Genomic DNA, 21,483 nt, shown 5'->3' with positions numbered 1-21,483 from the left:
CCTATCTGGTTGTCACTGTTTCTTTTGTGTACAATCTTGCAATTGAAGTTGGTGTAAAGCAGAAAGGGGCGTGTGAAATCAGGAACCATGGAACAAGAATGAGGCACCAAAAGAAGGTTTATTGGGGGGCTCTCCAGGGCCAGGTTTCACTAGTCTGCGAAAGGGTGAGGGCCAGGGAAGTCACAGGCGGGGGAAAAGCAAAAACAATGCTAATACGGGAAACTGGAGGCAGGAGGGCCTAGGCCATCTAAATGCAGCTTCAGACAGCAGGTAGGCCGAGCTGGTTTTAGGGGGATTCTATTTGTCGCGGGTTGGTCAGGGCTGATTGAATTGGCAGGGCGATTGCTTCCGCTGGGGGGAAACCTGTGGTGTTTGGGGTCCCTTGCTATGTCAGCTTCTGATTGGCCATTTCGGGTCTCCTCAGCCAGGTGGAAAGTCTCCGCTCACAGTCACCATGAAAGGGAAGAGGGAAGGGAAGCGTGCCAACCTAACAGTTGATCTGTCAGGGGTAAAGTGAGTTGAAGAAAGGGACACTTATAGGTCTGTCTAAAATGATGTTTTACTGTAATGACCTGGCTTTTAAATAGCTTTCTAGATTACTATCCAATTTTGCAATTGGAGTCAGTCTGTCAAAGGTAAAGTAAGAGGAAGAAATTTGTATGTGCAGGTCTGTTTTAAAGGTTCCCATCTGTCAGTCCTGGTTTCAGTGATCTCTTGTCTGTTTTTTTGTCTGACACTGGCCCTTTAAGACATGGGGCCATGCTGCATTGATCTTACTGGAAGTCTCTAGAGCAGAGAGATCTTGGCTGCATGGGCCACCTATAGGGATAAGCCTGTATAAGAGAAAGAGGGTTTACTGTAACACAATCTGGCCTTTAAATGTTGTTTCTGGATTATTATACAATGTTGATGTTGAAGTTGGTATGACAGGGATAAAGTATATAAAAGTGATTCTGTATGTACAGGCATTTATGCAGCTGAATGATAAGGAGTCTGAACCATCAGGAACTAAGTTGAAGGTGCCAGAAGGCACTGCCTCTGGTGTGCAAGGATAGCAGGACACCAGAAGAAAGGGTTAAAAATATTTTAATCTTTTAAACCCAGTACTGGCACTCTCAGCACAGCTTCTCAGCCAGGCCCCAGGCAGATGCGTATCATCTCACTGTGGTCAGGGACACTGCCCTAAATTGGGGTGTATGTGTGGAAATCCCAGACAAGCTGCCTGGGCTGTAGAAAAATGGCCAAAGAGAACCTAGCCTCTGCCCTGCCTTTCAGTCCCTTTTGCACCTGGGGGGTGGGGTAGAGGCTACTGGCCACAAAGGATGTGGCAGTAGGTTCCAACTCTGTCAGATTATGATCTGAGGACAGGAATAGTCTCACATCTTAAGATCTGACAGGACACCCCATTTGGCCAGGGGATATTCATCACTGGAGCAAAACAATTCTTGCTATAGTATATCCTATCAAACTAAATGTTGGGAAGACTGGCAAAATAAACAACTGTACCCAGGAAAGAAAAAGACAGAAGCTAAGGCCAACCTGTGTTTTGTAGGCAGGCTCTGCAAAGGGATCTTCAAAGAAGCCTAAAGAAAAGAATTGAAAGGTCCTCTTCCATTGCATATCGATATGCTTAGTATAAGAAAAAGGCCCCAAAGGAGCCTCTGGGTATAGTTGACGGTGGGTAACTCACTTAAAGTTGATGGCATTGTGATAATGATAATGGAGACAGGTCAGGCTCAAAAATATCCTGTGCTTGGCAATTTGTAAATCAATGGATGTGTAACTGATGTGATTCTGCAATCTGTGTATGGGGTGAAGGTGGGAGTTCATAACCCACTTGAATCAAAGTGTGGAATATGATATGTCAAGAAATTTGTAATGTTTTGAACAACCCACAATAAAAATTTAAAAAAAAAAAAAAAAGAATACAAATTTCTGACAACAATAATAATCAGAAAAAAAAAAAAAATCCTGTGCTTCAATGCCTTGAATGCAACCTGGGAGAAAAAAGATTGAGGCACAGTGGGGGTTTTTTGTTTGCTTGTTTTGTTTTGTTTTAGTATATGCTGGATTGTCCAACCTTCTCCTGAGATGAAATTTGTTGTATAAATTAAATGCACAGATAACATTCATAAGGTCTGTTTCAGAATGTGAATTAAAGAAAGGGTCCAAAACTAAAGTTATAGGTATGGAAATATATTTCAGTATGGAAGATTAAAAGGTAAAAAAAAATGTTTCTGGATGAGAAAGTATTTTGTCTGGTAAAGTAATATTTTTGTGCTAAAGTAGAAGATGAAAGAGACAAAACTAAGGATGTAAAGAAGTTGTGAATGTTTAAGGAAGTCACAGAAAGTTTGTAGAAGGTAAATCTCAAAAAGTTTGTTTGTGACTAAATTGGCTATATTTAACAGAGTCAGTTAAAGCAAAGTCTGAAACATTGATCTACTCTTATCTATTACGATAATTTTCTTGTATTTGTTAGCTAAATCTTAAAGGAATTAGGGTTTTTATCTATTTTAAAATTTTAAATGGTTACCTTGTAATTGGTTAAACAAACAACTGTTATTTAGGTTATAACAATATTGTTGACATCCCAAATATATGTGAATAGGTATATGTACGCATCTGAGAACTATATCTGTCTAAGTGTTATGTAAAAGTTTATAAGATGAAAATTTATGTAAGTTTACGGGCAAGATACCAATAAGTGCTCTCTTTTATACATTGTATCTGACATAGAAGGGCCACACTGTCATTTGAAGACCTTTCTTATATCTGTTTGCTTTAACTAAGTTCTGATCATTAAAACTATTTCCTAAATGTATAAGAGATATAAAACAATCCTTTGATTTTGTTAACCCATGTAGATCTGTGATTATGGTTACTATACACTATGGATTCTAAATTGTACTTTAAAAGTTAAACTTAGTTAAATGTAAAGCTTAGGAGAGCACATTGCTGAGTTGGTGTTCTCCAAACTAAAATTATGTGTAGCAAAAGTCTTGGATTTATATAAAAATAACAAATTTGGTTAATATTTATTAATGTCATTTGATGTTTTATAGCTGGATAAAGTAACCAGTTGTCAGTAAGTTATATATACAACTCTGTGTTGTTCTTCACACTGAAATAGAAATTTAAATTTATTTTTTGGAAGGTAATAAGAAGAAACTGATCTGTTTAAAGGTGACACTGTAAAACATGGAAGCATTCTGCCACTTCTTCCACAAAAAGGAAGTTAAAAGCTCTCTTAGCCTTTCTTTGATTCATGTTTCAGAAGTGTTGTGTTATTTGTGAAGAGCCCTGCCTTACCTCCTGAGATAAGGTTCTGACTCCCACCTTACTCCATGATAAATTGGTTCCAAAATAGGCTAGACTTCAGCTCATTCAAAGTTGTATTCAAAAGATTGATTTTTGTTGTAAAGATTACTGTGATCTCAAACAGGGAATATACTATATAACTATGTAATGGTTTAAGATTATGAAGTCTTTTTCTTGGTTCGTAGCTATTACACAAACTGAATATATTTTTGCCCCATTAATTTCATTTTGTATATTCCTTGTAGACTTTATAACTATTGCCTGTTAGTGTTTTGCAAAGTTACTGCTTCTAAGAAAACAAAACAAAAACCCAACCTGGGTTAATTTGAGATAATAAGCCATCACCTATAGGACAGGTAGTATATAATGCTGACTTCTAGTACTAACACTAACCCCAATTAAATGTAAGGGTGCCGCGTCCAGCCAAGGGAGCCGAGTCTGGCGAGGGACGGTGAGGTTAAAAGACACACAGGACACCAAGGTTCTTCATCCAGGAGTCAATACCCTTTATTGCTAACACACTTTTTTTATACCCCAAGCAGCATAAGTGGAAAACTACCCAAAAGCAGGAGGGAGGGGGGAGAAATTTAGTTTCAACATCTATTATTGTCAGGTACCGAAACCTCCCTTAACAAGAAGTCCATCAGACCAGAAAAGGTCAAGGCATTCCCGTGGGATACATATGTCTCAGATGGACAAGCAGGAACAGAAAAACCGCAAGTTCGCCATGGCCTTGTGAGCTGGCCACACTGGCATGCAGAACAAACTAGTGGAGGTTGGGCTCCAGGGGCCAGGGTGGACCTGCTGCCAACGTAAGGGGTATGTGTATATTATAGGTATTGAAGTTATAACCTGTTACTCACTCTTTAAGACTGGTGAAATGGGCTTGCTGGGTGTTTAAAACTAAAAAACTTAGAAACCAAAAGGCCGAGGAAAAAGCAACCAACATTTTGGGTCTTGCCCTCTGAGGTCAGCCAGGACCCAGAGAATGATGGGAGCCCTCTCTGGGCCCTGCAACTCTGGCAAGTTACCCAATCTGCTAATCAGGGAGATGGAGAGGACTCCAGAGAACAGGAAGCCAACCAGTGCACTCTGCAGAGAGGTGGGTCACAAGAAACAGAAATGTTCCTGATGCTTCCAAGAGAAGCCATGTACGGGCAGACCCCAACTCATCCTGGCAAGTGGCACCACTGGTAGAGAAAAGCTAAAGCAGCCTGGAGGCTTTGCACATGTCCCCAAGAGTGATCTCTGAGGAATCTTAGCTGACTCTTAAGAGTAGATAGGAACAAGATCAGTTTTGACCAACTTGGTCTTAAACACCTGGCAGGAGAGTATGGCCTGAAAGCACAGTTTACACAAATATTTAAAAAGAAAAACAATGGTCAATGTTTTTTTTTTTTTTAGTGTAACTTACAATGTACTTGTGTCAGCCCTATCAAAAGTAAGTAAAGCTGGAGGCTATAAAGGAAAGATTCTTGTGTAAGAGTGACTAATAATGATGATCATAAGATTAGCAAATTTGTTCTGAGTTAATTTGAGTCTGATTTCATAGACCTACAAATCTTCCTAAGCACCTGCATTGATGTACTTGATCTGTTTTTCACTGATAAGATTATGAGTTATTGTCCTCATTGTTTTCAGAGACTGGCTGAAATACTAATTGTTTTTTGTGCTAATTATTTACAAAAAAAGGAATGCTTTGCTGTCTTTATTGTTATCTTAGCATGATCCCTGCCTATGTATGCCTTCTCCAGTCACTTGCCATCCACCACTATGGACCTCTGGACAGCTCTGATGCTGAATGCCCTTAACTGTCCATGCCCCACCTGATAGAAAACAAGGACTTTGGGTTACTTCCCTCAACTTTGCCCCTTTTCAGCAGGAAGCAGTTTGGAGATGTTGCCATCCATTTTTCCATAGAAACAGAAGGTAGAAATTGATAGAGGAGAAATGCAACAGTGGTCCACTTTATGCTTCAAATATAGCCCTTGCTGCTCTGTCACTACAGCTTATTTTTAAAATGGACATGTTTCTTTCTTTTCCTCTTCCCGCCCCCACAATCTTAGGGGAAACAGGATTAGCTTTTTTCCCCATTTTAGGCAGATTTATCTGTCCTTGAGTACACACCCACCATAGGAATGAAGTAATCCCGACTTTGAGGATGGTACCAGAAGATTTCAGAAATGACTATCTCCCAAATTTATTGAGAGAATTACAACTCCAACAGAGAACAAGTGGAATGTGGCTTTGAGTCACCTCTTTAACAGCTCCCATTCCTGCTGATGGGCAGAATCACATTACCTTTTTGCATCATTTGTTTATTTCTTATGTGAGTGGGTGTTCAACAATAGTCACCTGGGATCCAGACTGTTTCCTGTGTGTGGCTAACAGTAATAGTCTGAGCATTCATTTTATAAATTTTTGGTCTGATGGGACAGGAGTCCCCTGTGTTTCTCCTTTGCTAGCAAAGCAATAAATCTTCTTTTTCCTTTATCTCAAAACGGTGTCCTTGTTATTGGATTGACATCAGGGACAAGGACTGAGCTTTTGGCAACAGGACCAGAAAGAGCTGAAAAGCAGGAATTGTGATGTGAGCTAAATCTACATAAAGGTATTTCCTGGCTTTTGTTTTTATAAATTACAACCACTTCTATAGGACCAGCAGAGAGAGTGACTAGCTATTTCCCTCCAGTTTTGACCTAACTGCATTAAACTCACATTACCTTTTTGCATCATTTGTTTATTTCTTATGTGTGAGTGGGTGTTCAACTATAGTCACCTGGGATCCAGGCTGTTTCCTGTGCTTGGCTAACAATAACAGTCTAAGCATTCATTTTATAAATTTTTGGTATTTCCAAGTCACTGGTATATGACGAGGAGAGCAGCATTGTTGGGTTATATGATAATTCTAGGTTTAACATTTGGAGGAGCTGCCAAACTGTTTTCCAAAGCAACAACACCATTTTACATTCTTGCTAGCACTGTGTGAGGGTTGAAGTTTTTCACATCCTTACCAGCACTTAGTATTGTCTGTCATTTTGAGGACTACAACCATCCTAAGGGGTAGGAAATGGTTTCCCATTATGGTTTTGATTTGCACTTTCCAGATGATTAATGAGTTTCTTTTCATGTGCTTATTGGCCACTTGTATATCTTCTTCAGACAAAGTTTTTACAGAAAACCTCTTCCCTTTAAAAAAAAAATTGTGTCATCTTTTTCATTTTTGAGTTGTAAGAATTCTTAAAAGCCCCTTAACAAAAACACAACCTTTGAAAAAAAAAATACCCCTTCTGTGGATTGTCACTTCACTTTCTTGATGCCTATGTTGCAATACAAAAGTTTTAAATTTACTTTTAAATTGCCTAATCCAAATACTTACTTTTGTGCTGGGAGCCATTAGCCAAGTATGTATGACAATTTCCTTGCCAGCGTACCCCATGTTGCTGACATGTTGCAGCGACATTGAATGTAGGTGACCTTGCTCAAGGACCAAGGCAGATTAGGGTGTTCCCGGTTTTAAGATAATCGTGTTTAGGGCGTTCCCAGTTTAGGTTCCAGGTTTAAGGTTTAAGATTATTCCTCCTGGGAATAGGGCGTATCCTGCTGCCTGAGTTCCCCTTGAGTTCTCACGGGATTCAGACAGTATATTTTGGAGATAGAAGCCCAGTGGAGGTGGATTTGGGCAGAGAACGTGGATTTCCCCAGAACGTGATTGTAGACGGCTGGTGTGAGTTCGGGAATAAAGAGTTGCTGTTTGAATCTACAAGCTGTGTGGTGGCTCGTGATTGTGTGCCCAGCCAGACTGCGGCATTTGTGCCCAGCCAGACTGCGGCATTTGGTGGCCCCTACGGGGAACTTCTGAAGTTTAGAGGTAAGTGAAATTCCTCGCCCCTGAGGAAGAGCGAAAGAATGGGTGACCAATTCAAAAAACAATGTGTTATTGTTTTGATTTATCTTGTTTTTGTTTCAAGCTGCCTATCCCTAGAAATTTCTCAGGCAAACTGGAAAAAATGGTTGACTAAAGGTTTGAAGTTTGTCGGCCCTGAGGAAGAGAAAATTGATACAATGATTTTTTATTCCGTTTTTGTTTCATTCAGTTTCGGCTTTGTTTTGTGCTATCTTATTGGGTTGCGTTATCTTTATAGTAGATTAGAAATTAGTAAAAAACAAACCGAAAAGATGTTAAGTAAATTGTTAGAGGTTCAGACCATGGAGAAAGACATTTTAGATCAAGCAAAAGAGAAGGTCTCTCGAGCTAGTCAGACAGAGGAAGAAAATTTAAAGGAAAAGGGGTTGTTAGGAAAAAGGCCACAACAGGAGGCTGTTACTAACTCCGTTTTATCACAAGAGGGCGTAATTCAACCAACAGCCCCACCGATGGAGACAGCTGAGTGGCCCTCAAACCCCGTAGTTGATAAATGGGATCCTGAGACAGGACCTCAAAGATTAGCATGCCCTGTACTTGAACAGGCTGGAGGGCAGCGAATTCACCGTGCATTAGATTTTAAAACAGTGAAGCAGTTAAAGGAGGCTGTAACAACCTATGGCCCCCAAGCTCCCTTCACGGTAAGCATGGTCGAGTCCATTACTAACTTGGACATGACGCCAGCAGATTGGGCTAGCATGTGTAAATCTGTACTAAATGGAGGACAATATTTGTTATGGAAGGTTGCCAATGAGGAATTTTGCACGGAGACAGCTAGGCGAAATGCAGCAGCCGGTTACCCTCAAAGAAATCTAGATATGTTGTTAGGAAAAGGACCTTATGAGGGTCAACGGCAACAAATTGAATATGATCCTGCTATATATGCACAAATTGCTGCAGACGCAGTTAGGGCATGGAAGACTTTACAAGGACATGGAGATTTACAAGGTCAGCTATCTAAGGTAATACAGAGAGCTAATGAACCTTACGCTGACTTTGTAGATAGGCTAATTCAAACGGCTGCCAAAATTTTTGGGGATACAGAACAAGCAATGCCATTAATAAAACAACTGGCTTATGACCAAGCAAATCGTTGCTGCAGAGAGGTTATTAGACCATGGAGACATGAAGATTTAAACACATATATTAAATTATGTAGAGATATTAATGAACAAGGGCAAGTCTTGGCAGCTGCAGTACAACAGGCTTTAGATGCCAGGCCAAAAACATGCTATGATTGTGAACAAACAGGACATTTTAAAAGGAATTGCCCCATAGGAGGAGGGTTTAACAAAAGTAGGTATCAAAGGAATAGAATACCAGGTATTTGCCCACGATGCCGTAGAGGGAGACATTGGGCTAATGAATGCCGTTCTCAAACCACCATAGAAGGTACTCCCTTATCAAAAAACGGACAAAGACCAGGTATTTATCCAAGATATCGTGGAGAAAGGCATCAGGCTCCATTGCCAAAAAACGGACAGGGGGGCCCAATGCTCCGGGGCCCACAACCACAAATATACGGGGCAGTGGAGGATCCCAGCAGCACCATCAGGGTAGTGCCCAGGACACATTGTCCATTAAATCCCTCATCAGACAAACCCGAGGGAGCGCAGGGTTGGACATCTGCGCCTCTGCCAGAGCAGTATTAACTCCAGAGATGGGAGTTCAAATCATTCCCACAGGAGTAAAAGGACCTCTTCCCCAAGGAACAGTAGGCTTATTATTGGGACGTAGTTCATCTACATTAAAAGGACTTATGATAAGTCCTGGGGTAATTGATCCCGATTATGTAGGTGAAATAAAAATTATAGCTAGTTCTCCAAGAGGTATATCAGTAATTTCACCTGGAGATAGAATAGCACAGTTGTTAATAATACCCAGCCTACATAATAAATTTCCTAGTCATAGTGTAGAAAGAGGTTCCAGGGGATTAGGCTCCACAGGTGTAGATTGGGCTATGTTGTCTTTAAATTTAGATTCTCGCCCAATGCTAAAACTAAATATTCAAGGTCATGAGTTTAATGGGCTACTGGACACAGGAGCTGACCTTAGCATCATATCTCGTCAACAATGGCCAAAACATTGGCCATTACAACAAGCCACTCAAACTCTTCGAGGCCTAGGAGTGGCGACTAATCCCCATAGAAGTTCTATGATATTAGATTGGAAGGATCCTGAAGGATGTGAAGGAACTATACAGCCATATGTATTGGATCATCTTCCTATAAATTTATGGGGACGAGATGTCCTAGATCAATTAGGTTTGACGTTAACAAATAACATCAATCCTAATGCGCCCACTACTAGGGCTAGACAAGGCTTTAGGAAAGAAAAAAGATTAGGAAAACAAGGGCAAGGTATAGCAGCACCAGTACAAATAGATCAAGGAACAGACAGACATGGGTTGGATTTTCAGAAAGGGCCACTGAGACAATCAAAATTACTTGGAAATCAGAAAGACCAGTGTGGGTTCCTCAGTGGCCCCTGACTAAAGAAAAGACACAAGTAGCCCATGATCTGGTCAAACAACAATTAGCGGAAGGACATATACAACCTTCCATATCTCCCCATAATACTCCCATTTTTGTCATCAAAAAGAAATCTGGTAAATGGAGATTATTGCAAGATTTAAGAGCCATTAATAATGAGATGGTTATTATGGGACCTGCTCAATCAGGGATTCCTCAAATGTCTGCTTTGCCAAAAACCTGGCATGTTTTAGCTATAGATATTAAAGATTGTTTTTTTTCAATTCCAATTCATCCCGAGGATAGTCCACGTTTTGCATTTACTATCCCTGCATTAAATCATGAAGGTCCCGATCAGAGATATGAATGGAAAGTACTCCCTCAAGGGATGGCTAACAGTCCAACTATGTGCCAAATATATGTTAACAAAGCAATCCAGCCACTTAGAAATCAAAATCCTGAACTACAAATATTTCACTATATGGATGATGTATTATTGGCACATAAAGATAAAAACATATTGCTGGAATGTTATGCCACACTTACAAACTTATTAAAAAATTATAATCTAGAGATAGCAATAGATAAAGTACAATTAAATTTTCCAATTAATTATTTAGGAGTTCTATTATCCTCAACCATGGTCCGTCCACCAAAAATTCAAATACGAGTAGATCAACTCAAATCACTTAACGACTTTCAAAAGTTATTGGGAGACATAAATTGGATAAGGCCTTATCTAGGTATACCAACAGGAGAATTGGGACCTTTATTTGATATTCTAAAAGGTCCATCAGATCCAAATTCACCCCGCATGTTAACTCCTAAAGCAAGAAAGGCATTAAAAATTATTGAAACATATATGGAAAATATGCATTTGGATAGAATTGATATAAGTTTGCCTTTATTATTTATTGTACTACCAACAAAAAATATTCCTACAGGAGTATTTTGGCAAGAAGGTCCATTATTGTGGATACATTTATCTTATTCTCCTAACACTATTCTTACTAGGTATCCTGAGGCTGTAGGACAATTAATACTCAAAGGAATAAAAGCAGCAAAGGGAGTGTTTGGAATTTCTCCCAATAAAATTATTACTCCATATACTATGGATCAAATTGATGAGTTAGCTAATGAGTTAAATACTTGGGCAATAATCATGTGTAAATCTAATGTTTCATTTGATAATCATTTACCATCTAATCCTTTGTTGTCTTTTTGGTCTAAGCATCCTGTAGTTTTTCCTAAAATGACAAGAAAAACACCTATCATGAATGCTCCAAATATATTCACTGATGGGTCTAATAATGGTACAGCAGCAGTAGTTACCCCAGATCAAACTTTTACATTTTTAGTACCCAAACAATCAGCTCAAAAGGTAGAGCTTAATGCAGTTTTACAAGCTTTTTTGATGTTTAAAGATTCTGTATTTAATTTATTTTCTGATAGTCAGTATGTAGTTAATGCTATAGTATCTCTTGAAGATGCTGGTAGGATTTCCCCTTCTTCTACTGTTTTCTCTTTGTTTTCCACTATACAAAGTCTAATCTGGGACAGAAAAGATCCATTCTTCATAGGACATATTAGGGCACATACAGGATTGCCTGGAGCCCTTAGTTTAGGCAATGATTTAGCAGATAAAACTACACATGACATACATATTTTCTCTACATTTGAAGAAGCTACAAATTTTCATAAAAGGTTTCATGTTAATGCTAATACTTTACAAAAGCGTTTTAAAATAACTAAGGAACAAGCCAGACATATAATAAAACAATGTCAAAATTGTGTGACATTTTTACCACAAGTTAATCTTGGAGTCAATCCTAGAGGACTGATACCTAACCATATTTGGCAGATGGACGTCACACACTTGCCAGAATTTGGAAAATTAAAATATTTACACGTTACAGTCGATACTTCTTCTGGATTTTTGATGGGCTCCCTTCATGCCGGAGAAAAAACTAAAGATGTTATAGCTCATTGCTTACAAAATTTTGCCACTGTGGGCGTTCCTAAACAGTTAAAAACCGATAATGGTCCTGGCTATACCTCTACCTCTTTTAAACAATTTTGCTCATCATTTGGTATTACTCATATAACAGGAATCCCATACAATCCACAGGGACAAGGCATAGTTGAAAGAGCTCATCAAACTATTAAAACATACTTATTAAAGCAAAAAGAGGGAATTGGAAAGGGGTATATATCCCCCAAAGATAAACTTAAAATAACGCTTTTTACTCTAAACTTTTTAAATTTGGATTCATCAGGACTTAGTGCTGCGGAAAGGCATATGTATCCAAAAAATGTACATAAGCCTAAAGTACTTTGGAAAGATATTCTAACAGGACAATGGAAAGGTCCTGACCCAGTGATTGTCTGGAGTCGGGGGTCTGTTTGTGTTTTTCCACAGGGAGAACAGCAGCCCATTTGGATTCCAGAGAGATTAACTAAAACAGTCTCTACAGATCGAAAAGAAGATGATTTGACTCAAATCCATAACAGCTGATATCCAGAACTCCAGCTTGGCCATTCTTACATCTGCGACAGTGATTAACCAGGATGCTTTTTTCAATAGCTATTTTATTATTGCATTTTTCCACATCATAAGGTTCTATTTTTATTTTTTGAGCTCATACAAACCTAGGTTAATGTTTTTCTGATCAGTTTTATTTTTTGACTGTGGAGTTTTTAAACATTGCAATGGAGATTTCACCTAGGTAAAGCTACAAGGCCTTTACTATTTTCTTATGTGTTGTACGTTTATGTACACTCTTGTGTTTTGTGTTGTATGTCTGTATGTGCGTATGTCCATATTTCTTATATGAGGAGCGCTCATGAAAAAATGGATCCGAATTATTATTATTTTTTTTATTCACGTGATTTAAATGGTTTAATTTAAATTAGGTAAACAGCTGTTAAGGATTGTTTTTAAAGGTGGTTAACAGATCTGTTTGTTTACTAGTTTAAATTAGGTAAAAGGCTGTTAAGGATTGTTTTTAAAGTAGGTTAACAGATCTGTTTGTTTACTTTCACCTTTCCTTTTCATTATATTTAATAATTCTTTTCAGGATAATGTCTCTTTAGCATCATTGCCAGAATTCCTATCTCCATCCCAGTGCCGGTGAAGAACTCAACAAGTAATGCTCAATCAAAGAGTCAACTTACTTTGGGAGGAAACTTACTTTGGGAGGAAATGGACATATTGATAGATTCCTCCGCTTTGAACTGCTTGCAGAACTTGCCTGGACTATGTAACTATCGTTTGGTGCAGCGAATTGTGGTAATGCTGGCATATCTTTGCTGATGGTGTCACTAGTGATGCAATTTTTATTTCCTTGCCACCGCACCCCATGTTAATTGTGGTAGTGCTGACATATCTTTGCTGATGGTGTCACCAGTGATGCAATTTTTTCCCAAGGAGCCGTCAATTGGCTTGGTGTCGTGGCATTTCTGTATCCTCCTCCCTTCTGCTAGTGATGGTCTAAAATTTGGGGGCCAATGGCTTATGCTGGACCGGTAGTCAGTGACGGGTATGATCCAATTGCAGTGGTATCAACCTAAGACAGGAGGCTGACGCCTAAAGGTCAGTTTTCCGATGACGGGTAAGAACCATATGTTGAATTGGACAACCTACCAGGCACGGTCCATAAGCCACATTAACCTCACTCCCCCACTGGCACCAAGGCCAAATTTGGGGGCCAACAGAGGTGAGGCAAAGAACCTCACCCCCCCACTGGTGCATAGACCTATCCACAAGTATGGCTGTATGCTGGACCGGTAGTCAGTGACGGGTATGATTCAATTGCAGTGGTATCAACCTAAGACAGGAGGCTGACGCCTAAAGGTCAGTTTTCCGATGACGGGTAAGAACCATATGTTGAATTGGACAACCTACCAGGCACGGTCCTTAAGCCACATTGCTTGTTGTTTAATTAATCAGAAGGGGGGAGATGCTGGGAGCCATTAGCCAAGTATGTATGACAATTTCCTTGCCAGCGTACCCCATGTTGCTGACATGTTGCAGCGACATTGAATGTAGGTGACCTTGCTCAAGGACCAAGGCAGATTAGGGTGTTCCCGGTTTTAAGATAATCGTGTTTAGGGCGTTCCCAGTTTAGGTTCCAGGTTTAAGGTTTAAGATTATTCCTCCTGGGAATAGGGCGTATCCTGCTGCCTGAGTTCCCCTTGAGTTCTCACGGGATTCAGACAGTATATTTTGGAGATAGAAGCCCAGTGGAGGTGGATTTGGGCAGAGAACGTGGATTTCCCCAGAACGTGATTGTAGACGGCTGGTGTGAGTTCGGGAATAAAGAGTTGCTGTTTGAATCTACAAGCTGTGTGGTGGCTCGTGATTGTGTGCCCAGCCAGACTGCGGCACTTTTGTTTTCTTCTAAGATTTTATAGCTCTAGCACTTACATTTAGTCTTTGACCCATTATGAGTTAATTTAAAAAAATTTTGATTTGTTTTAATTAGATCTACCATGCGGCCTGCACAATGGTTTCATTAATGAGGTTCTAGGCATAAAGTTAGTTAGAAGAGATCGAAATAAAACACACAGACTCAGTTACCTTATTTCTATTGCCAGGTCCGAGATGTCTCCCCTCTCTGGCTCCAACCTCTAACCGCCCAGCAGGGCAGCAAGGATTACTCAGGGCTAGCAGGAGAGAGAGAGAGAGTGAACACGCCAGGGAGTAGCCTTTTATTGGGGAACAAGAAATTCAGGGGATAATTCCATCCAATGAAGGTTGAGGGGGGACTGCACTCCAAGGTCAGGGTCAGTGATTGGGCCCCCGGGGTCAGTGGTCAGTCACACCCCCACACGGACGGGTTCTCTCATCAGGAAAGGGCCAGGAAAATTCCGACACAGCCAGAAGCCTCAGACCCTTAACGGAAGTCGCCCAGTCACGTGTCAGGATGGCTTCCCACATATTCCCCCTTTCTATTCTTAAAAATGAGGCAGCGGTTCACTCTTTGGAGTTTCTGTATTCTTGTTCCGAAGACTCGCCATCCTATAATTACAACACAAAAGAGAATTAACAGCAAAGAGAATAATCCAATAATGTACCAGGCTGAGTGTTTAAGAATATTTCCAGGGTTGAATCCATTTAACTCCTTTAATATTTGGTTTGCCAGAGAAGAAGGATCTGAAAATTCAGCTCTATTATTTTGAATGTCTTGGATATGGTGATGAAGTTCCAGAATATCCAAGCTATTATTACTATTTTGCCAAATACCTAATAAATGGTTTTTAACCTTCTCCCAATCCCAGAGAGAAGCATTGTACTTGGCAGCTGTAACACAAACATACTTATAATTGGCATGGCATTTAAGCCTTTTCTTAAATTTTAAGGCTGAAAGTTCATTACCTATGTCTATAACAGTCGCCTCTAAGGCATTTAATTTAGTCTCAATCCTTTCATCAATATTTACTTGATTACGCAGAGCCTTGGAAGTATTTTGAGCTAAGTTATTAAGAAATTTTGCATGCTGAATATTCTGAGACAATGTCAGAGACGCAGAGACAGTTGAGGCAATAAAGGAGACTAGTGCCAAAACACCAACAATTATAACTCCAATAGCACGTTTTGGTCTTGCTAACTGGGCATGAATTTGCTGCAAGACTTGTAAACCAGTATCAGCATACCATGGCTCTGAAATATTAGCAGGTAATAAAACAAAAGAGGGCTGATGAAGTATCAGCACTCCTTTTCCTCCATTATACCTAGTAATACAATTGGTTAGGTTGCATTTATTACAAGTAACAATATATCTGTCATCTATCCATTTAACTTTTACATTTCCAATAATTAAAACATAAGGAGATTGGACACAGGCTCGTAAGCCATAGCAAGATCCCTCTTTACAGTTCTTGCCAACAAATTTTGGTAAAGGTTTGTCTGTAAAATGTAAGAATTCTGAGGCAGCAATTAACGCCAAACATCTTTCTGAACACCTCCTTTACTATAAGTCAAAATATTACTAACAAATCCTGCAGGTGTCATCGCAGAATTTCTTCGTAATTGTCTTTTATCAATTTTTGGAGACCAGTCTAAAATATACCCACTATCTTTAGACACCTTATGTTGTACAGGAAAGGTATTTACACAATCCGTCCATCTAGGAAAGGTGCCAACCTCAATTGTAGAACTATTTGGACAGTGGGGCATCCGTGGAGGTTTTGCAGAAATGACTGGCTTGTTATGGGAAAGTCCCATCTTAATTACTGATCTAGTATAAGGTCTTAAGTCCCCATAAATAGAATTATTTGTCAGTCTAGGTCTACCAATCGCTGTCTTTTCTTCGAATGATACTTTCAGACAGCCAGCATGTTTATCGTGTGACCAACACAAAGGTAATTGGGCACTGTAGCCAGAATAATTAAATCTAGTCACATGATTGGGAGTAATATGAGTATCTGTAAATCCTCCCATCATGAATGAGTCATTAGTAAATACTGGAATAGATTCTCCAGTCCACACAGCTGGGTGTACCAGGGGTGGATCTGGGAAATATGTCCAGTAAGTGTCTACTTGATCCCCCTTTACCTGATAGCCCAACAGGGCAATTACTGTTGCTACCATCATCACTGGGGTCCTGTTCTCTCCTAGGTGTCGAAGTATTCGGGAAGCTTGGGTTGTTAGCTTCTTCAAGTCTTCCCATGAAATCAGCTTTTCGGCTGGGTCAATCTGGTCTTTCTTCATCCTTTTCCGATATCTCCTCCTTCTGGATAGGGGCTCCTCCGGGTCGATCCTCAGTCGCTTGAATCTGGGTTCTATCTCTTCCATGTCTGATAGCACGTACAGGCACCCAAATAGGACGAAAAGCGCCTTCTGGGAAAATAGAAGCATGACCTCTACCCCACATTATCACTGGGTCCGGACCCTTCCACTGACCAGTCTGTAAATCTTTCCACAAAATTCTGCCTAAAGGGCCTGTTACTGAGGGAGACATTTGTCTCTCAGCAGCAGTGTGACCTTCTGCGTCACAGTTTAAAAAATTTAAAACAAACAAGGCATGATTAAGGCTATTTTGGGGAGTCATAAACCTATTCCCCCCTTTTAATTTTTGTAATTGAAGCTTAATAGATAAATGAGCTCGTTCCACAATGGCTTGGCCTTGAGGGTTATAAGGAATTCCTGTTTTATGATTAATTTTAAACTCTTGGCAAAATTGTTGAAAAGAAGAGCTTACATAAGCTGGAGCATTATCTGTTTTAATCTGCATAGGGCACCCTAAAACAGAAAAAGCTGCTAAGCAATGAGAAATTACATGTTGAGTATTTTCCTTAGTACGTGCTGTGGCAAAAATAAATCTAGAATAAGTGTCCACTATGACATGCACATAACATTGTTTACCAAATTGAGGAATATGAGTTACATCCATTTGCCATATTTGATTTGGTTTTAATCCACGGGGATTTACCCCTGATGGCAGAGATGGAGTGTGAATAACACACTTAGGGCATTGGCTTACAATCTGACGAGCTTGTTCTCTAGTAATATTAAATTTTTTACGTAAGCTAGAAGCATTTTGATGATGCAAGGAATGGGAAGCTAGTGCACAGTCATATGAAGACATCTGTTGACAAAAAGCTACTAATTTATCAATCTTGTCATTACCAGAAACTAAGGGTCCTGGAAGATTAGTATGAGCCCGTATGTGCCCTATGAAACATGGGTACTTTCGCATTAGCACTGTCTTTTGTAAATTATGAAATAACTCAAATAACTCTTGTGATGAAGTATACCCAATAACTGAAGTTTCAATATTTTTAGTAACTCCGACTGCATATAAGCTGTCAGAATAAATATTAATAGGCTCATTTGAAAAGTAATTTAAGGCACAAATCAGAGCTTGAAGCTCTGCTCTTTGGGCAGAAGTATAAGAAGTTTGTATTACCTCTGTGTGAACACGACTATAAAAACCTGCTTTACCTGAGTTAGAACCATCCGTGAACACTGATAAAGCTTCATCTATAGGATGTGCACGTACAATCTTTGGAAAAATAAGTGACGTTAATGATGCAAATTGTATAATCTTATCACGAGGATAATGGCTATCTATCTGGCCAGGAAAATCAGCAAAAGCTATCTGCCATGAGCTAGAAGTTTGAAAAAGCCAATTAGTCTGTTGAATAGAAAATGGAATAATTATGATATCAGGCTCAGATCCAATTAATTGTAAAATCCTAGTTCTACCTTTAATTACTAATTGAGCTATAGAATCATGAAAAGGAATTAATGTCTTTTGAGGAGAGTGGGATAAATAAATCCACTCAATAACTCCTAATCTTTGTCATATGGCTCCTGTTGGGGTATGTTCAGTTGGAAATATTAATAAATACACTATTTCTTTAGGATCAACTCTAGTAAGTTGTGCATTTTTAATTGCATGCTCAACTCTCCTTAAAGCCATTCTAGCCTCTAAGGCCAGCTGACGTGGAGAGGTTGGAGAAGGATTTCCTTGTAATATCTGAAATAAGGGACTTAAATTAGAAGTAGTTAGTTTTAAGGATGGCTTCAGCCAATTAATATCTCTTAAAAGCCTTGAAAATCATTAGGGGTTTGTACGGAAACTGCTTGTTTCGCTCCGGTAAAATTAAAGATGGCGGCCCCCATGGTCGGCGCGATGACGTCACATTACGCGACCACCTACTTCCTCATTTTCGGCCCGGGGGCGGGCCGACCGGAAGTTTGTGTTCCGGCCAGGTGGAAATGATGACAAGAAGGCGGCCTCATCTGCGCCATCTTGATCCGCCGCATGGGGCTGAGCCCTGCAATATCTATTATCGCCAGTAGATGGAGCCCTGAACTTAAAATTGTGCATGTGACAATCCCGCGCAAAATGATTATTTCTCCCGCAAATGTAACATTTTCCGCGGGGTTTTCGTACTAAATCCTGTGGTTTCAAAGTTTCTTTTATTGCTGCAGCTAGGGCCACTGTTTGTAAATGAGTAGAGTCTATGTCAGAACATAAGCTAATAAACTCAGAAACTGTCCCTTTTTTACGGTGCGGTCTAAGAATATCCTGACAGTATTTATTTGCGTTTTCGAATGTCAATTGCCTAACAATGAACTCACTCGCTCCCGAGTCCCCGATTGACCTGTTTGCAGCCTGGTACAACCGGGCTACGAAATCTGAGTAAGGTTCACTCGCACCTTGCCTGATTTTGGTAAGAACTAAATTGGACTGGTCCTTGGAGACAATCTGCCTCCAGGCACGTTTTGCACAATCAGTTATTTGATTGTACACTACAAAATCATAATTTAACTGTCTTTCTAGGTCAGTAAATTCACCTGTCCCAAGAAACATTTCTACTGGCGTTTCTATATCCTGTCTTTTGTTCTTTTCTGCCTGTTCAGTACAGAAATCAGTCCAGTAAGTCCTCCAAAGTAAGAAATCTCCCCCGCTCAGACAAGATCTGGCTAAAGAAATCCAATCGCTAGGAGGAAGGGGTTGTGAGCAAATATTTTCTATCAGGCTCTGTACAAAAGGGGAATTTGGACCATACGTCTCACATGCACTTTTTAGTTCCTTAATGGTTTTAAATGGGATTACAGCATGAACTCTAACTCTCTGATCTTGTTCATTAACTTGCTCAAAAACTGGAAAAAGTTGAAAACCGCTAATATCCTCCCCATCTTCCTGTGCTTTCTTAATACCTCGCTGGAACGGGGTAAGAAAAGTCATTGTTAACCCAGCGTACCTGTTAAATTTTGTCCTTTTAGCAGGTACCGGTCGAATTCGAATAGCCTGAACAGGCAGTGTTAAACGCAGCCTGTTAAGATTCCTCTGTAAGTCCTGAATTTCCATGTCTGATTCTTCTCCCTCAGATTGCAAATCATGGTCAGACTCTGCACTATCGCCATTTTGAATTTGGGTTTCTAAACCACGTGGCGGAGAAGAACTCTGAGCCCCTCTAGGAATCTCTTCCGGATTTTCCTCTGTGGGAAGATCCTCTACCTCTTCCGGAGGGCTTTCTTCTTTTTCTTCTCTATGATATCCGCCCCTAGAATCTCCCTGCGGGCTAGTATGGTCCTGTGAGTTTAAAGTCACATTCCTAACCTTAGGCTTGGCCTTTAGCGTGGTCTTTGTTTGTAAACGGCCTAAGGGAAAAGGAATTAACTTAGCCTCAGGCGAATTTTCCATTTGAATAGACTTAATAGCCCTTTGCAAGCCTTTTAACAGGTCTTCAGGGGGCCAGGAACTTTGACCCATATATTAAAAAAGACAAACTTCTAGAGCCGTCCAAGTTTTCTGAATACTTTCTATGCCTCCAGGTAGTTCATTAGAAAAATAAACCTTTTGTAACTTTCTTCCTAATTTCTCCCAAGTAGATAAATTTGGAGACTCTTGTTCACCAAACCAAGGACAATATTCACCTACAATCTTTAAGAATTGTAATAACTGAGATTTCTTTATCTGTTTTCCTTTCTGATTAATTATACTGTCTAAAATAGTCAGATACATTTCCTTATCCGTAGAAGTTGAATTTCCCATTTTAATTAATTTAACGTCTCTTTCCTTCAATAGCTCCAGGTACTTTTGTGACCCAAATTGTCACCTCTTCCTTTATCTTTATCTTTATCCTTATCTTTATAGCGCGCTCCCACTCAATCTAACTAATCTAGAATGCCCCACATTGGGCGCCAATTCTACCATGCGGCCTGCGCAATGGTTTCATTAATGAGGTTCTAGGCATAAAGTTAGTTAGAAGAGATCGAAATAAAACACACAGACTCAGTTACCTTATTTCTATTGCCAGGTCCGAGACGGCTCCCCTCTCTGGCTCCAACCTCTAACCGCCCAGCAGGGCAGCAAGGATTACTCAGGGCTAGCAGGAGAGAGAGAGAGTGAACACGCCAGGGAGTAGCCTTTTATTGGGGAACAAGAAATTCAGGGGATAATTCCATCCAATGAAGGTTGAGGGGGGACTGCACTCCAAGGTCAGGGTCAGTGATTGGGCCCCCGGGGTCAGTGGTCAGTCACACCCCCACACGGACGGGTTCTCTCATCAGGAAAGGGCCGGGAAAATTCCGACACAGCCAGAAGCCTCAGACCCTTAACGGGAGTCGCCCAGTCATGTGTCAGGATGGCTTCCCACAATTAGATACACATGACAGTACAATGATCTTGACATACCATACATTTGAATCAGATGGGGTATAATTTCTCATTTTTCTGAGTGTACAGGTTGTAGAATCACATTGGTCATACAGTCACGTATATACATACAGCAATAATAATGTCTATTTTATTCTGCTGTCCTTCCTTTCCCACCTTCCCCATGAGTTAATTTTTGTGTATGGTGTTCTTAACAAAAGCTTGGTCCTTGTCCCCAGTGCTAATCCAATAACAAGATAGTGGAAAAAGAAGTTTATTGCTTTGCTAGCAGAGGAGAAGCACAGGGGACTCCTGTCCTAGAAGCTGTGATTCTGCCCATCAGGGGGAACAGGGGATTTTTAAAGAGGCTACATTCAAGGGCTACATTCCCTGTGTTCTCTATCAGCATTGTAGTTCACTTATTAATTTGGGAGATAGTTATTTCTGAGATCTTCTGGTGCCATCCCCAAAGATTGAATTACTTGGTAGGAGGGGGAAGAAAGGTAATCCTGTTCCCCTTGAGATTAGGGAGGAGCCAAGAGAGAGTAAAATAAAGAAACATGTCACTTTTAAAAATAAGTCACAGTGGGCTGGGGATGTGGCTCAAGCGGTAGCGTGCTCGCCTGGCATGCGTGCGGCCCGGATTCAATCC

The 21,483-nt window shown here is 40.1% G+C and overlaps 1 protein-coding gene across 3 annotated transcripts; it reads right to left on the bottom strand.

Moving 5' to 3' along the window:
* Nucleotides 1–14,334: 14,334 nt before the first annotated feature.
* Nucleotides 14,335–20,735, bottom strand: LOC139706874 (endogenous retrovirus group K member 113 Env polyprotein-like). Of its 3 annotated transcripts, none has more exons than XM_071616378.1 (2): nt 20,477–20,735; nt 14,335–16,515 (listed from the first exon to the last, which is right to left on the bottom strand). In XM_071616378.1, exon 2 carries the CDS (start codon nt 16,511–16,513, stop codon nt 15,656–15,658), a length of 858 nt encoding a protein of 285 aa, XP_071472479.1. In that variant the 5' UTR covers nt 16,514–16,515; nt 20,477–20,735; the 3' UTR covers nt 14,335–15,655. The 3 variants fall into 3 exon arrangements, with proteins under 3 accessions (XP_071472479.1, XP_071472477.1, XP_071472478.1); XM_071616376.1 differs by lacking the exon at nt 20,477–20,735 and adding an exon at nt 19,435–19,601 and having other exon boundaries at nt 14,335–16,558; XM_071616377.1 differs by lacking the exon at nt 20,477–20,735 and adding an exon at nt 19,435–19,601 and having other exon boundaries at nt 14,335–16,555.
* Nucleotides 20,736–21,483: the final 748 nt, after the last annotated feature.

The sequence above is a fragment of the Marmota flaviventris genome, chromosome 9 (assembly GCF_047511675.1).
Source record: "Marmota flaviventris isolate mMarFla1 chromosome 9, mMarFla1.hap1, whole genome shotgun sequence".
NCBI lineage: Eukaryota > Metazoa > Chordata > Mammalia > Rodentia > Sciuridae > Marmota > Marmota flaviventris.
The sequence above is the reverse complement of the archived record's forward strand: the minus strand, read 5'-3'. Positions and strand labels throughout refer to the sequence as shown.